At 40.2% G+C, this 16,196-nt stretch overlaps 1 protein-coding gene across 3 annotated transcripts in view; it reads right to left on the bottom strand.

Moving 5' to 3' along the window:
* Nucleotides 1-1,406: 1,406 nt before the first annotated feature.
* The window catches only part of GXYLT1 (glucoside xylosyltransferase 1), a 72,695-nt gene continuing 57,905 nt past the window's right edge, over nucleotides 1,407-16,196 (bottom strand). For all 3 annotated transcript variants that reach the window (XM_073328037.1, XM_073328035.1, XM_073328036.1), the window contains 3 exons: nucleotides 8,854-8,977; nucleotides 8,324-8,496; nucleotides 1,407-2,244 (listed from right to left, as the gene is read on the bottom strand). In XM_073328037.1, coding sequence (XP_073184138.1) covers nucleotides 2,083-2,244; nucleotides 8,324-8,496; nucleotides 8,854-8,977 — 459 coding nt within the window. In that variant the 3' untranslated portion in view covers nucleotides 1,407-2,082. The remainder of the gene's footprint in view (nucleotides 2,245-8,323; nucleotides 8,497-8,853; nucleotides 8,978-16,196) is intronic.

Here is a 16,196-nt window from a genome sequence, read left to right as displayed (position 1 = left end):
CACAAAATAACCTCACGACCCCCTGAGGGGTCCCGACCCCCAGTGTGAGAACTCCTGATCTAAATTCAGCTCAAGTATTACCTAAAACAGCATTTCATGCCATTGAGATATAATATTTTATTACTATTAGAACCAATAGATTTTTTCTTATTTTGTTTCGTTTTTCAAAAGGAAATAATTTATATCCTGGAAACAATAGAATAGAAACTATGAACAAAAACAGAGGGACCTAATACTCTTGTAAATCAGCACAGCTCTATTGGAGTCAATGGAACCATTCATCTGAGGATCTGTCCAAGATTTTTAAGCTTTGTTATTAAGCACATATGCAAATCTATTGGGGAGAGGGGTTAGGAGGGGAAGTGGTAATGTTGTAATATTTCCTCATGATTAATAGTTCTCATAGGAAACATGTCCTATATGCATTTTGGTGAACGATTAAGAGCCCCACTCACAGCTCTCTACTGTATCATGTAATCATTCTTAGTAATTAAATATAATAGAGGCAACGTTCCATTATATATTTTTGCTTCCAGAAAGCTCAGTGAAGTTGCAAAAAAGTATCATTAAAAGTGATAACTATTTTTTAAAAAATTTCATATTGTATCTTTGTAAAAAATTCTGCTGGAGTATTTTGGCAAGATGGCTGAACATCTGTTATGAGGTTGTATCACAACAAGGTATCAGTAACTACATATGGGAAACTAGTTCCTCTGACACTAGTGATTAATTGCTTTGAAAATCTTGTTTATAATGACAGGTTTCAGAGTAACAGCCGTGTTAGTCTGTATTCGCAAAAAGAAAAGGAGTACTTGTGGCACCTTAGAGACTAACCAATTTATTTGAGCATAAGCTTTTGTGAGCTACAGCTCACTTCATCGGATGCATACTGTGGAAAGTGTAGAAGATCTTATTATATACATACAAAAAGCATGAAAAAATACCTCCTCCCACCCCACTCTCCTGCTGGTAATAGCTTATCTAAAGTGATCACTCTCCTTACAATGTGTATGATAATCAAGGTGGGCCATTTCCAGCACAAATCCAGGTTTTGGTGGGGGGGGTGAGAAAACCTTCTTCTGCAGTTTCCACAGTATGCATCCGATGAAGTGAGCTGTAGCTCACGAAAGCTTATGCTCAAATAAATTGGTTAGTCTCTAAGGTGCCACAAGTACTCCTTTTCTTTTAGATAAGCTATTACCAGCAGGAGAGTGAGTTTGTGTGTGTGTGTGGGGGGGGGGGGTGAGAAACCCTGAATTTGTGCTGGAAATGGCCCACCTTGATTATCATACACATTGTAAGGAGAGTGGTCACTTTAGATAAGCTATTACCAGCAGGAGAGTGGGGTGGGAGGAGGTATTTTTTCATGCTTTTTGTGTGTATATAAGATCTTCTACACTTTCCACAGTATGCATCCGATGAAGTGAGCTGTAGCTCACGAAAGCTTATGCTCAAATAAATTGGTTAGTCTCTAAGGTGCCACAAGTACTCCTTTTCTTGTTTATAATGTGCAGTTTACATCTAAAATATGAAACACGATTGTCAAAACAATATTTTAACATATAGGAGATGAACACATCTAAAGGCACATACAGATTGTCAATGGTTACATCACATTTCTTTGAAAACAGAATAACTTCTGCCCTTGTAAACAACTTTGTTCTCACACTTTTAAAGTGAGGTTAGTGCTGACTCAATTATTGCTACATTCACAGTTTAGCAGAATCATAGATAATGTATGAGGTACATTCTACCAATAGATCTATCTTCATTTCTGTTTTACCCATTTGAGTATGACAGACAACTGAATTATGCAGAATAAAAAACCGACTAGAACAGCCAGTAACTCCCATATTCACTAGAACTGGAATGAAAATTAACAGTGATTAAAAGATTAAAAATATCTTCTTCGCAGGAAAGTGTTTGTATTCTTCATAATATGAAGTTTCTTCATTTTATCTACACTGGTAAACATTTACCTGGGCACACACAATATTATATTTCTTGCATGAACATCCTTCATACATTTTATATATTCTGTCTTTGTTTAAATTAAATAGTTTTGTGAGTTTGTAGTAAGAATCAACTTCGCTTTGATCTTCTATCATAAATATCTCTTATACTTTTTGTTAGCTGCTTTATGAACACTTTGTATATTCTTCCACAGTATGTATGCATTGTCTTCTGCAGTTCCAGTTCTAGGGGCTGTAACAGGAAATTAACCAGGTCATCGCCAAAGGAATACTAAAGAGGGGAAATAAATGAGAGGTGACATTAAGGTCATGTGCAAGAACAATATTCCTTTTTTTTCAAAGAAGCTAGAGTGTTATGAAAATGCCTTCCATCATTATTGTGAAACACAAAAGTTACTGCATAAATATAGTTACTTGATGCTCTAAGGCTAGTAAAAACTTTGCACAGCTTGTTCTGAATACAACATGAAAAAGTCATCTCTCAAATATTGCTTAGACAAAATACAAAATCAACATACTAACCCACCCAAGCAAATTAAAAATAAGCTTTAACGATCTAACAATTCATGGGTTGGTCACATGAGGATCACATGCCTACTGCATCTCACCTTTGGCTTGAAAAATTTATAATTATCCCAGTCTAAATGCACTTCTTTAAAAATTACAATTCTTATGGAGTGACAGTGAATCAACAGCACGACGGATAATCTATAGTACCAATAGACACAACAATTTCATTAAATTGAATGAATGTCAAGCATATATTGTGTTTAACATGAACATAAAGTAAAAATACAATAATTAATTCAGTTATATTTTTTCATAAGAGATATGATACAAATTATTTGCAAAACCAGAATAATTTTGCTAATCTTAACCATCAGATCAGCATTGTTTTATATACTTTTTGTGGAATATTCATAAACCAAATGGTATCATAAATAAAAAGATTTTTTTTTTCTTTTTGACAATGCTCAAAGGAAACAAAGAATCTTATTTTTATGGAAACAAATTTTCTGTGTAGTGTATTTTCAGTCCCCTGAAATTACTTTTCTTCATTTTTATATCCATATGACAACCTGCAATAAAGTGCCATTAAAATATACTACTGATTTTCGAAGGTCATATACAAGATAGTGTGCTACATTAAAATGTGTATCAACGCTACTTTTTACAGCTCTTCAGTGAATATACTGATGTAGTGATAAATACTTTATTGGAAGCCTTATTTGCAGAATAAAAAAGAATTCATTGTGCTTAGAAGAGAAACTTGCATGCATTTAAAGTGATAACTACATATTAATATGCCTAGCATACAAAACAGATCACAGTATGATACAAAAATACAGGTATTTGTTTTCCAGTGGGCAAAGTATGCCTACAATAAAATTTTAACAATTGTATGGTACTATGAACATTCCCTTTGGGACAGGGAATTTCTCCTACTCTGTTTGTATAATGCTTAGCACAATGGAACCGCAATCTCTGTTGGTTTGAGGGAATTATACTAATACAAATAAATATTATATGGTTCTTTAAATATTTGTATTCAACTGTTATAAGTCTCAGCAGAAGGTCTTTTAATAAATCTACTGCAGTTACAGAATACGTCTTAGCCCTGGTCTACACTATGAGTTTAGGTCGAATTTAACAGTGTTAGATCGATTCAACCCTGCACCCATCCACACAACGAAGCCATTTTTGTCGACTTAAAGGGTTCTTAAAATCTATTCCTCCCCAATGAGGGGATTAGTGCTGAAATCGACATCGCCAGGTCGAATTTGGAGTCCTGTGGATGCAATTCGATAGTATTGGCCTCCGGGAGCTAACCCAGAGTGCTCCATTGGGACCGCTCTGGGCAGCACTTTCAACTCAGATGCACTAGCCAGGTACACAGGAAAAGCACCAGGAACTTTTGAATTTCATTTCCTGTTTGGCCAGAGTGGTGAGCTCATCAGCAGAGGTGACTATGCAGTCCCAGAATCACAAAAGAGCTCCAGCATGGACCGAACAGGACGTACTGGATCTGATCGCTATATGGGGAGATGAATCCATGCTATCAGAACTCCGTTCCAAAAGACAACATGCCAAAATATTTGAAAAAATCTCCAAGGGCATGATGGACAGAGGCTATAACAGGGAACCGCAGCAGTGCTGCATGAAAATTAAGGAGCTCAGGCAAGCCTACCAAAAAACCAAAGAGACAAACAGCCTCTCCGAGTCAGAGCCCCAGACATGCCGCTTCCATGATTAGCTGCATGCAATTCTAGGGGGTGCCCCTACCACTACCCCACCCCAGTCTGTGGACACTTGCAAGGGGGGAGTCTCACACAACAGGGATGAAGATTTTGGGAAAGAGGAACATGAGGAGGAGGAGGAGGATAGCACACAATAGGCAAGCGGAGAAACCGTTCTCCCCGACAGCCAGAAACTGTTTATCACCTTGGAGCAAATACCCTCCCAACCCTCCCAAGGCGGGCTCCCGGACCATGAAGCCGGAGAAGTCACCTCTGGTGAGTGTACCTTTGTAAATATAATACATGGTTTAAAAGCAAGCGTGTTTACTGATTAATTTGTCCTGAAGACTTGGGATACATTCACGGCCAGTGCAGCTACTGGAAAAGTCTGCTAATGTGTCTGGGGATGTAGCTGAAATCCTCCAGAGACATTATTAAGGGGACATTCAGAGGTGGCCGTTCTTGCTGGGCTGTTTGCCTGTGGCTTAAAAGAAATCATCCCCACTTTTAGCCACGCGGTAGTGGGTTGGGGTGGGGCGTTTACACTGAGGTGTTCGCGTTTGGCTGGCAGGGATCTCCCTGATACTAGTCACGCAATGGGAGGAGGGGTGAAGCGATCATCCCAGAGAACTGGGAGGGGAGGAGGGTTAGTTGCGTTTGTGCTGCACATCAACCCGAAAACCTCAGCCCCTCCTTTTATGGTATAGGAAAGGAGGGTGCTGCTGTTTGAAACCATTCCCACATGTGATGAAGGTTGAAGAAGCCGAAAGACTGTAGCTTACCATGGCTGCCTATAAGCCGAATTCTGTTGCCCGGCCCTTCATGTGTGATCTCTCACACCAAACCGACAGGCCCTCAATATAAGAGGCAAAGTGTGAACTTGTACAGAAAGTACATGTGCTATGTAATGTTAACAGCTTGGTTCACCATGAAAAAGTCTACCCATTGTTCTCTAAAATGTGTCTTTTTAAATACTACTCTCCCTTTTTTTCCTCCTGCAGCTGCAAATGTTTCAATGTTCCCCCTATCATCTCCGTCCCAGAGGCTAGCGCAGATAAGGCGGTGAAAAAAACCACACTCGCAATGAAATATTCTCTGAGTTCATGCAGTCCTCCTCCACTGAAAGAGCTCAGCAGAATGTGTGGAGGCAAACAATGGCAGAGTCCAGGAAAGCAAAAAATGAACGCGAGGACGGGAGGGACGAGTGAGATGAAAGGTTGCGGATGAAAGGGAAGACGAGAGATGGCAGCAGCATGAGGAAAGGAGGCAGGATGCAATGCTGAGGCTACTGGGGGATCAAACTGATATGCTCCAGCATCTGGTGGCGCTGCAGGAAAGGCAGCAGGAGCACAGACTGCCGCTGCAGCCCCTGTGTAACCGCGCACCCTCCTCCCCAAGTTCCATAGCCTCCCCACCCAGCTGCCCAAGAATGTGGGGGGTGAGACTCGGCACCCAACAACTCCACCACAGAGGACTGCCCAAGTAACAGAAGGCTGGTATTTCATACGTTTTGAAGTGCAGTGTGGCCTTGTCCTTCCCTCCTCCCCTCATCCACCACCCCACCCCGTGCTTCCCTCCTCCCCCACCCCTCCCGGGCTACCTTGGCAGTTATCCCCCTATTTGTGTAATGAATTAATAAAGAATGCATGATTTTGAAACAACAATGACTTTATTGCCTCTGCAAGCGGTGATCAAAGGGGGGAGGGCGGCTGGCTTACAGGGAAGTAGAGTGAACCAAGGGGGTGGGTTTTCATCAAGGAGAAACAAACAGACCTGTCACACCGTAGCCTGGCCAGTCATGAAACTGGTTTTCAAAGCTTCTCTGATGCACAGAGCATCCTGCTGTGCTCTTCTAATCGCCCTGGTGTCTGGCTGCGCGTAATCAGCGGCCAGGCGATTAGCCTCAACCTCCCACCCTGCCATAAATGTCTCCCCCTTACTTTCAGAGATATTGTGGAGCACACAGCAAGCAGCAATAACAGTGGAAATATTGGTTTCGCTGAGGTCTAAGCGAGTAATGTAAACTGCGCCAGCGCGCCTTTAAACGTCCAAATGCACATTCTGCCACCATTCTGCACTTGCTCAGCCTGTAGTTGAACAGCTCCTTACTACTGTCCAGGGTGCTTGTGTATGGCTTCATGAGCCATGGCATTAAGAGGGAGGCTGAGTCCCCAAGGATAACTATAGGCATTTCAACATCCCCATCAGTTATTTTCTGGTATGGAAGGTAAGTCCCTTCCTGCAGCTGTTCAAACAGACCAGAGTTCCTGAAGATGCAAGTGTCATGTACCTTTCCCGGCCATCCCACGTTGATGTTGGTGAAACGTCCCTTCTGATCCACCAGAGCTTGCAGCACCATTGAAAAGTACCCCTTGCGGTTTACGTACTGGCTGCCAAGGTGGTCCAGTCCCAAGATAGGGATATGAGTTCCGTCTATCACCCCACCACAGTTAGGGAATCCCATTGCAGCAAACCATCCACTATGACCTGCACATTTCCCAGAGTCACTACCCTTGATAGCAGCAGCTCAGTGATTGCGTTGGCTACTTGGATCACAGCAGCCTCCACAGTAGATTTGCCCACTCCAAATTGATTCCCGACTGACCGATAGCTGTCTGGCATTGCAAGCTTCAAGAGGGTTATCGTCACTTGCTTGTGAACTGTGAGGGCTGCTCTCATCTTGGTATTCTTGCACTTCAGGGCAGGGGAAAGCAAGTCACAAAGTTCCATGAAAGTGCCCTTACGCATGCGAGAGTTTCGCAGCCACTGGGAATCATCCCAGACCTGCAACACTATGCGGTCCCACCAGTCTGTGCTTATTTCCCAGGCCCAGAATCAGCTTTCCACGGCATGAGCCTGCCCCACTGCCACCAGGATGTCCAAATTGCCGGGGCCCGTACTTTAAGAGAAGTCTGTGTTCATGTCCTCATCTCTCTCGTCACCGTGCTTCGGTTGCCTCCTCTTGCAGGTTCTGGTTCTGCACATATTGCAGGATAACACGCGAGATGTTTACAATGCTCATAACTGCCGCAGTGATCTGATCGGGCTCCATGCTTGCCGTGGTATGGCATCTGCAGGAGAGCAGAGTTGCAGCAGAAGCGGTGGCTGATGACAGATGCCACGAGAATAGATATTTATAGAGAACTACAAGAGGACCTGCGAGGTGGATTCATGAAAGCAGCAAAGCAGAGTTGCAGCAGAAGCGGTGGAGGATGACTGTTAGCACCACGCACATTTCCCAAGAACACATGTACCTGGGAGCCCATAACAGACAACATGGAGAAATTCACTATTGAGACAATAGCAGCAGAGCAGAGTTGCAGCAGAAGCGATGGATGACAGTTAGCAGTCCTACTGCACTGTCTGCTGAAAGCAGTATGGAGTCCACATGGAATAAAGGCACAAAACGATTGTCTGCCGTTGCTTTCACGGAGGGAGGCAGACTGACAACATGTACCCAAAACCACCCGCGACAATGTTTTTGCCCCATCAGGCATTGGGAGCTTAACCCAGAATTCCAGTGGGCGGCGGAGACTGTGGGAACTGTGGGATAGTTGCCCCACAGTGAACCCTCCGTAAGTCGATGCTAGCCACGGTAGTGAGGACGCACTCCGCCGACTTAATGCGCTTAGTGTGGATATACGCAATCGACTGTATAAAATCGATTTCTAAAAATCGACTTCTATAATATCGACCTAATTTCGTAGTGTAGACGTACTCTTAGATTCCAAACTGATCATAATTCTTGAATAACCTAAAATGTTAGTTCCAAAGTACAATGAACAATTCTATTTTGTCATAAAACCAAGCCTGAAGTCCAGCTGAACTGGAAATCATTAAAAAGTTTCAGAGTAGCAGCCGTGTTAGTCTGTATTCGCAAAAAGAAAAGGAGTACTTGTGGCACCTTCGAGACTAAAATTTATTTGAGCATAAGCTTTCGTTACTGTTACTGTGTTTCATTAGTGTTACTATGCTAATTATCTAGAATTGATAAAGGTGAGGTATTAATACAAGAAAAAGTGCCAATGTCCTAACATGTTAAACTTTAGCAGATAAGTTTTCTAAATAATTCTACACAAGATATGGATGATTGTAGTTTACACAGTTACTTACTTTCTTTATTGCTTCATATATAGCCCTAAAAGTTGGTTGTTTATCATCATGGTAAACACCCCTGTTACCATGAAGAATAAATATTCCTTTTTCTTCAGCTTCCTTACAATTGCTTCCATAAATGCAGTGGTCAGGACGGTAATTCCATTGGCAGGGAAAGACAAAAAGGCTCTCTGTTCAGAAAAATATACAGTACACAGTTCACAACAAAACTCTTTGGGAGAGAGCAAAAATTTAATCAATTTTTCTTGGTAAGGTAACATCTTGCAAAGATTGTGTTAAAATTTTTGTATACAATTATATTTGAAATAATTAGCATCAATACAACAAATCTATTTTGGACTAAATGATCTCTCAAAAGCAACATAAAGAACATTTTTTAAAAGGCATAAACAAAAGCTATCTGAAACATATCCATTGAAAATTCTGAAAAGGGCAGCGTTTTCTGCATTTAGAAACTAAATACAAGATTAATATCTTAGAGTGGTAGTGTGAAACATTATCAAAGTTAAACAGAGAAAGAGACATACCTGGATTATGAAAAAACATAATATTCAACAGATCTTGATCACCCCACGTTATGTTTAGTTTATATTTTTTGAGCAATGGCATAAGAATTTCTCCCCACTGTAGCCGAGCAGTTGTCATATCATTCTATTTTAAAAAAAACCAAAACATTAGAACTAAGTCAAAAAAGAAATCAAAGAATCCCAGTAATCTGCTTTTCAAAACTGGAATCCCTGAAATTGCATAGGATTTTTCTTCTAAACATGTTTTTCATACTTCATGAAAATCAAATTACATCCAAGTCCAATAAGTCTCAGATTATGCCTTGTTTCTCTTGAAAATATTAGTTGGCAACTTTTGCAACTTTGTTCATCTCCTCCTCTCAATTACCATATAAAATAAAGTAGTAATTTCTCATTTGTGACCATGCATTATTTCCCCTAGAAAGTGCCTTACACACAAACAATACCAAGAAACAAAAAGTACCCTTTGCTATGGATTAATGGAATCAAACACAATCTATTCTAATAGAAAATTCTGCATAAGGCTGTGCAAGATATTTTAAATTGTACTTCAGATTTCTCAGTCTCTCCTCAAAACCCATACCTCAAGCAGTTTTTCTAACATTAATGAGAGAGAGTATTGTACTGGGGCTGAAGCCTTGTTAGATATGAATGAAGCAGACATCATTCAGAGACCAGGTTTTGAGCTACAGGATGAAAAGAAATTTTTTAAAAATTGATTTCAAAACAAAAGTCTTGATTAACTTTGAATTGGCTAGATTTCCCACATAAAAACTGCTGTGAAAGATTTATAAAATGATTGCACAAGTGTATAAAATTAAGGTTTTTCACTGAATCAATCTTATTAAATATTAACTTATAACTAATTCTTAATTATGGCACTGTAACTTGATCTAGAAAAGTAACTACACAAACTCTTCACCTGTAGATTCAAATGAATACTTCGAAGAATTAAAGCTGGAGAGTGCGAGAAGATTATAAAGACAGGGATCACAGAAGAAGCAGTGGTTCTACAGTTAAAGTTGAGTTGAATTTTGGATTTAAACCAGGGAGGGTTTTGACAACTTGTTACATCTGAAGAACATATATTCTTCCCAAAATTACTAAATGCCAAGTACAGAACAAATAATGGAAAGCTAATTACAACATAAAGCAATATCGAACCATGGGTGATGGCCCCACATGCCAGATTTTACAACACTAGTGTAAATCCCAATTGTCAGATCTCAAACTGGGTCACAATTTTGTACCTAATTTTGATACCTACAAATGACAAAATTTAGACATCTGATTTGGTGTTCCATAGTGTCATTTGCTGTAATTCACCTTCTCTGAGGGTGAAATTTAATCAAAAATCACACTCTTGAACCTCACATTTCCAGTGTAAGGCGGAGGAGAATTCTCCTAGCTCAGAGGTGTTTCATTGAGTAATGTTGCTCAGACTGAGACTCTAGATGAGGTGGGGCAGGGTTAAGGCAGAGACTGCTCACTCAATACTTTCCACTTCAAGCAAGTGAACGGAGAGGGGCTGCAAAGAGATGGGGATATAAATCAGGAGCAGAAAATCCTCAACAAGGGTGATGAGCACCCTTACGTTATATGGTCGGGTTACAATAGCCTTTCTACTGGTACGTTGATTTCAAGGTTAAAGTAATCTTTGATTACACACCTAGAACTGAATCTAGATGGAGAAAGAGATATAGTTTAATTCCTGCCAGCTAAACAAACTTCAGCACAAGAATATAAATACCAAATCTGATACTATGCATACGAATATATGAACAAATAATGGGTAGTGTCAAACATACTCAATAATAAGCTACTGCAGTAGTTTCCAAATTTTTCCATTTCAGCCACCCATTGGGGATGGATTAGTGAATGAATGTGTTGCTTTCTGTTCCCCTCACACTATGCCCTCATACAGTTGCCACAGTCTTTCCTTTTTTCCCCGTTCATTTACTCTGATTCTCCTTTTTGGGTCTGTTCATTTTTCCTGTGTATTTTTTTTCTTCCTATTTTTCCTGGTGTGCTTTCATTTGTTTTGCTGATTTTTCCTTCCCCACTGACTCCCAGCAGCTCTATTACTCCATCCTGTAGTCCTGCTCATCAGATTATATATATGACACTGAGGGTAAGGGCATTCATTGATGCCACCCCCAGATGAGTTGAAGGACATAGGAACAGAGAAGAGAAACCTGGATTACAGGCTGCTTGCCAACTGAATCTGCAGACCTGTACTTCTAAGATGCTCCCACAGTCCTGAACTAGAGCAAGAACTGAGGTGGTGACTTTTAAGGAATAAACTGCATCTTTATAAGCAGCACACTTACAATGAGTGTGAGTCCTATACCTTTCCTCAGGCACACTTTGGCTCAACCTCCAACTTGGAAGGTATTGACCTACAGCCTTTTTGCCTATACTAGTGGGTTCCTGTTCTCTAAATAGGATATTGATCATTCCTTCAAAACTTCAAGATCTGGAATCTTTCATCATACTGCTAAATAGGGATTCCAGTTCAGCAAATGAGGTTCAGGGGACTATGTTTAAGAAACTGTGAAGCAAACTAAAGAACAGAACCTCAAAGACTACTGCATTCTTAAGTCCAAAAACAGTTGCAGAGAGGGTACCTAAAGGTATGGTGGAAAAGGCTGGTGAATGAGAAGATGGTGCTTGTATAGCAGCAAGTCCTTTTCTCAAATAGTTGTGACAAAAACAGGTGAAATGGGCTACTTCTAAAAAGACAGCAGATTGAACTGTGGGCAAATTACAAGAACAGGTCTCAAAAAAGAAGCACACACACAAAGAAGTGGTAGGAAAAAAATAAGATGGTAAGAATGGAAAGACTTGTTGAGTCACCAATTCACCTTCCTGCCAATGCAAAATTCTTCTCAATGGTATATTTTAGTGTATTGTTCAGTTGTTTTAGGCTAAGTGTGAAAAAGTTAGATAAGGAATAAGTAAATAGTAAGAGGTCAAGAGAAACTGTGCGGATTAATAAAGGAAAAGAAATTTAACAAAATAAAGGGGACAACTAGCTGTAAGAAGATGATCAAGCTACTTTGGATCTGAGCACTATAAAAAATAGGTGGAATCCTAAACAAAGGACAATAATATACCAATTTGGACAGAGAAAATGAATGGGATCTTTGGGGACCTAACATTCTCATTATTTGTCCATAAAGGCAGGCAAATAGCATGTTTACACAAATTATACTAATTGAGAGGTCTTGCCAACATCCACAAGGACAGAGATATCTAAAAGTTACCTAGACACATATGGGCAGGAAAAAATAAGATTTTTCAACACAGAAAAGTAATTTGAAACATGCTCAACAGAAGGGAGAAACACAGAAGGGACTACACTGAAAAAATATCTATGGATGATAGTTGAGACTGTGAGTTTGTCATGGAGGTGACAGATTCTGTGACTTTCCATGACCTCTGTGACTTTTGCAGCAGCCAGTGCACCAGGCTCACCAGCTGCTGCTGGGGCAGTCTCGGGCCACCACACCCTCCCTCCCACCAGCAGAAGAGACTTGGTGTGGGAGAGGGTAGGGGCATGGGATGGGGTGAGGCAGGCTCTGGGAGGTGTTTATCTGGGGAGCCCCACAGAAGCAACAACACCCCCTCGCTCAGCTGCTAGGCAGAAACATGGCCAGGCAGCTCTGCACACTGCCTCTGCCCAGGGCACCTCCCCCACAGCTCCTATTGGCTGGGAGATGGCCAATGGGAGCTGCGGGGGTGGTGCCTGCAGGCAGAGGCAGCGCACAGAGCTGCCTTGCCACGCCTCCGCCTAGCAACTGAGCAAGGGGGATGTTGCTGCTTCCGGGGAGCCCCCCAGGTAAGTGCCACCCAAAGCCTACCTCACCCCAATCCCCTGTCCCCTCCCATACACTGCTACTGGTGGGGAGGCACAAAGCCAGGTAGGAAGCCTGCTGGTCCTGCCAACCCCCCCCACCCCCCCCCCCCGCAAGTTTTAGTCACTGGTATTTTTAGTAAAAGTCATGGACAGGTCACAGGCCATTGGTTTTTTTTGTTTTGTTTTTACACACAATCCATGACCGTCCATGACTTTTACTAAAAAATACCCTTGACTAAAATGTAGCCTTAATGATAGTGGACAATAAATTTAGAAGTCCGATTACAATTGCATACGATAGCCAAAAAAAATTAGATTTTGGGCTGTGTATTCAGACACACTATGTCAAGAATCAGAGAGACTTAGCTGCTCTTAGAATACTGTGCTCATTTTAGGATTGACATTTTAAAGATGTTGACAAACTGAAAGGAATTAAGAGATCACTCAAACACAGAAATTAGAGTCAGTGGCTGAAATGACTGATTTATGAGAAAAGATTAAAAACTAAATTTGTACATTTTTACCAAATAATGACTTTGAAAAGAAATGTTCTTGGATTTGACGCACAAATTAAGCCAGGGAAACCTTATGGCCTGTATTATGTAGGAGTTCTGGGTTTATGATCACAACACTCCCTTTTGGTCTTTTAAAAAAAAGACTATGAATCTATGACTGTTTACAAGTATTTGAAGAGGGTAGACGACAGGGCTGGGGAGGAATAGTTTATCATAGTCCGGGGGGTGGGGGGTATCATTAAGATTGGTGGGATGCAATTAAGGAAAAGAAAATGTATACTAATTATTAAGTAAAACCTCTTAATAGTCAGATCTATTCGACTGAGTAACAGCCCCAAAGGAAATGGAGAAAACTCATTCACTTTAATCACACTACCTACAATGCACTAACAACTGTGGAGATATGCTGAGGTTTAAATTTAGGCTTGATACTTAGAGAGAGTTGAGAATGTTTTTAAAACTAGCTCAAACAGTCCCAATGATAACTGTCATGAGAGAGACAAAGGAGAATGAAACAGGTCCTAAGAGTAGCCCATAAATGTATATCGGGAGAGAAGGAGGGGACCCCAACCTCCTCCAACTTCCATTTGATTGGAGTGGCACTGGTAGTATTGAAGTCTATAACTTTTTCCTGAAAAACAGACAAATAAGGCAGATTATAGTGCACAGTTTCATTCACAAATCTCTGGTAGCACAAGTTCTGTTAGACAGTGGTACTACTTCTACCGTTAGTTATTAGTAGGACTGTCGATTAATTGCAGTTAACTCACACGATTAACTAAAAAAAAATTAATAGTGATTAATTGCACTGTTAAACAATAGAATACCAACTGAAATTTATTAAATATTTTGGATGTTTTTCTACATTTTCAAATATATCAATTTCAACTACAACACAGAATGCAAAGTGTACAGTGCTTACTTTATATGATTTTTATTACAAATATTTGCATTGTAAAAATGATAAACAGAACAGTATTTTTCATTCACTTCATACAAGTACTGTAGTGCAATCTCTTCATCATGAAAGTGCAACTCACAAATGTAGGGTTTTTTGGTTACATAACTTTACTCAAAAAGAAAACAATGTAAAACTTTAGAGCCTACAAGTCCTCAGTCCTACTTCTTGTTCAGCCAATCACTAAGAGAAACCAGTTTGTTTACATTTACAGGGGATAATGCTGCCACTTCTTAATTACAATGTCACCTGAAAGTGAGAACTGGCATTCGCATGGCACTGTTATAGCTGGCATTGCAAGATATTTACATGCCAGATGCTCTAAAGATTCATGACATTCTTCAGGCTTCAGCCATCGTTCCAGAGGACATGCTTCTATGCTGACGACGCTCATTAAAAAGTAATGTGTTATTTAAATTTGTGATTGAACTCCTTGGGGGAGAATTGTATGTATCCTGCTGTTTTACGTACATGCTGCCATATATTTCATGTTATAGCAGTCTCGGATGATGACCCAGCACATGTTCATTTTAAGAACACTTTCACTGTAAATTTGACAAAATGCAAAGAAGATCCCAGGGTGAGATTTCTGAAGATAGCTATCGTACTCGACTCGAGATTTAAGAAACTGAAATGCCTTCCAAAACCTGAGAGGGATGAAGTGTGGAGCATGCTTTCAGAAATCTTAAAAGAGCAACACTCAGATGCGGAAACCACAGTACCCAAACCACCAGAAAAGAAAATCAACCTTCTGCTGGTGGCAACCTACTCAGATGATGAAAATGAACATGTCACCTGGTTGCACTGCTTTGGATCATTATCGAGCAGAACCCATCATCAGCGTGTATGCATGTCCTCTGGAATGGTGGTGGAAGCATGAAGGCACATATGAATCTTTAGCGCATCTGGCATGTAAATATCTTGCGATGCCGGCTACAACAGTGCCATGCAAACACCTGTTCTCACCTTTAGGTACCATTGTAAACAAGAAGCAGGCAGCATTATCTTCTGCAAATGTAAACAAACTTGTTTGCCTGAGTGATTGGCTGAACAAGTAGTAGGACAGATTGGACTTGTAGGCTCTAAAGTTTTACATTGTTTTCTTTTTGAATGCAGGGGGTTTTTGTACATAACTCTACATTTGTAAGTTCAACTTTCATGATAAAGAGATTGCAGTACAGTATTTGTATTAGGTGAATTGAAAAATACTATTTCTTCTGTTTTTTTACAATGTAAATATTTGTAATAAAAATAAAGAATACTGTACACTTTGTATTCTGTATTGTAATTGAAATCAATACATTTGAAAACGTAGAAAACATCCACAAATATCTAAATAAATGGTGTTCTATTATTAACAGAATGATTAATCGTGATTAATTTTTTTAATCGATTGACAGCCCTAGTTATTAGAATTACTGATGGTGTCTAAATGCTAGAAATCCTTGAGGAAAAGAATTATTAGGGACAAAGTGGAGAAACCTGCCATCCATTCTCTCCTTCCTTTGACAAGAAAAAACCTTGGATGGAAAAAATTATGGGGGAATAGGTTAACAGCATATAAAATAAAAAGAACAGGAGTACTTGTGGCACCTTAGAAACTAACATTTATTAGAGCATAAGCTCTCGTGGGCTACAGTCGACTACATCGGATGCACGGAATGGAACATATAGTAAGAAGATTATTATACACATACACACACATACACGCAGAAGGTGGAAGTTGCCATACAAACTGTAAGAGACTAATTAAGATGAGCTATTATCAGCAGGAGAAAAAAAACTTTTGTAGTGATAATAATGATAACAGATTGACAGAGCCAGAAGAGTACCCAGAAGTCTCCTACTACAAGACAGGCCCAACAAAGAAAATAACAGAACACCACTAGCCATCACCTTCAGCCCCCAACTAAAACCTCTCCAGCACATCAAAGATTTACAACCTATCCTGAAAAATGATACCTCACTCTCACAGATCTTGGGAGACAGACCAGTCTTCACTTACAGACCG

The sequence above is a fragment of the Lepidochelys kempii genome, chromosome 1, assembly GCF_965140265.1.
Source record: "Lepidochelys kempii isolate rLepKem1 chromosome 1, rLepKem1.hap2, whole genome shotgun sequence".
NCBI classification, from domain to species: domain Eukaryota; kingdom Metazoa; phylum Chordata; order Testudines; family Cheloniidae; genus Lepidochelys; species Lepidochelys kempii.
This window is presented reverse-complemented; position numbering and strand designations above follow the sequence as displayed.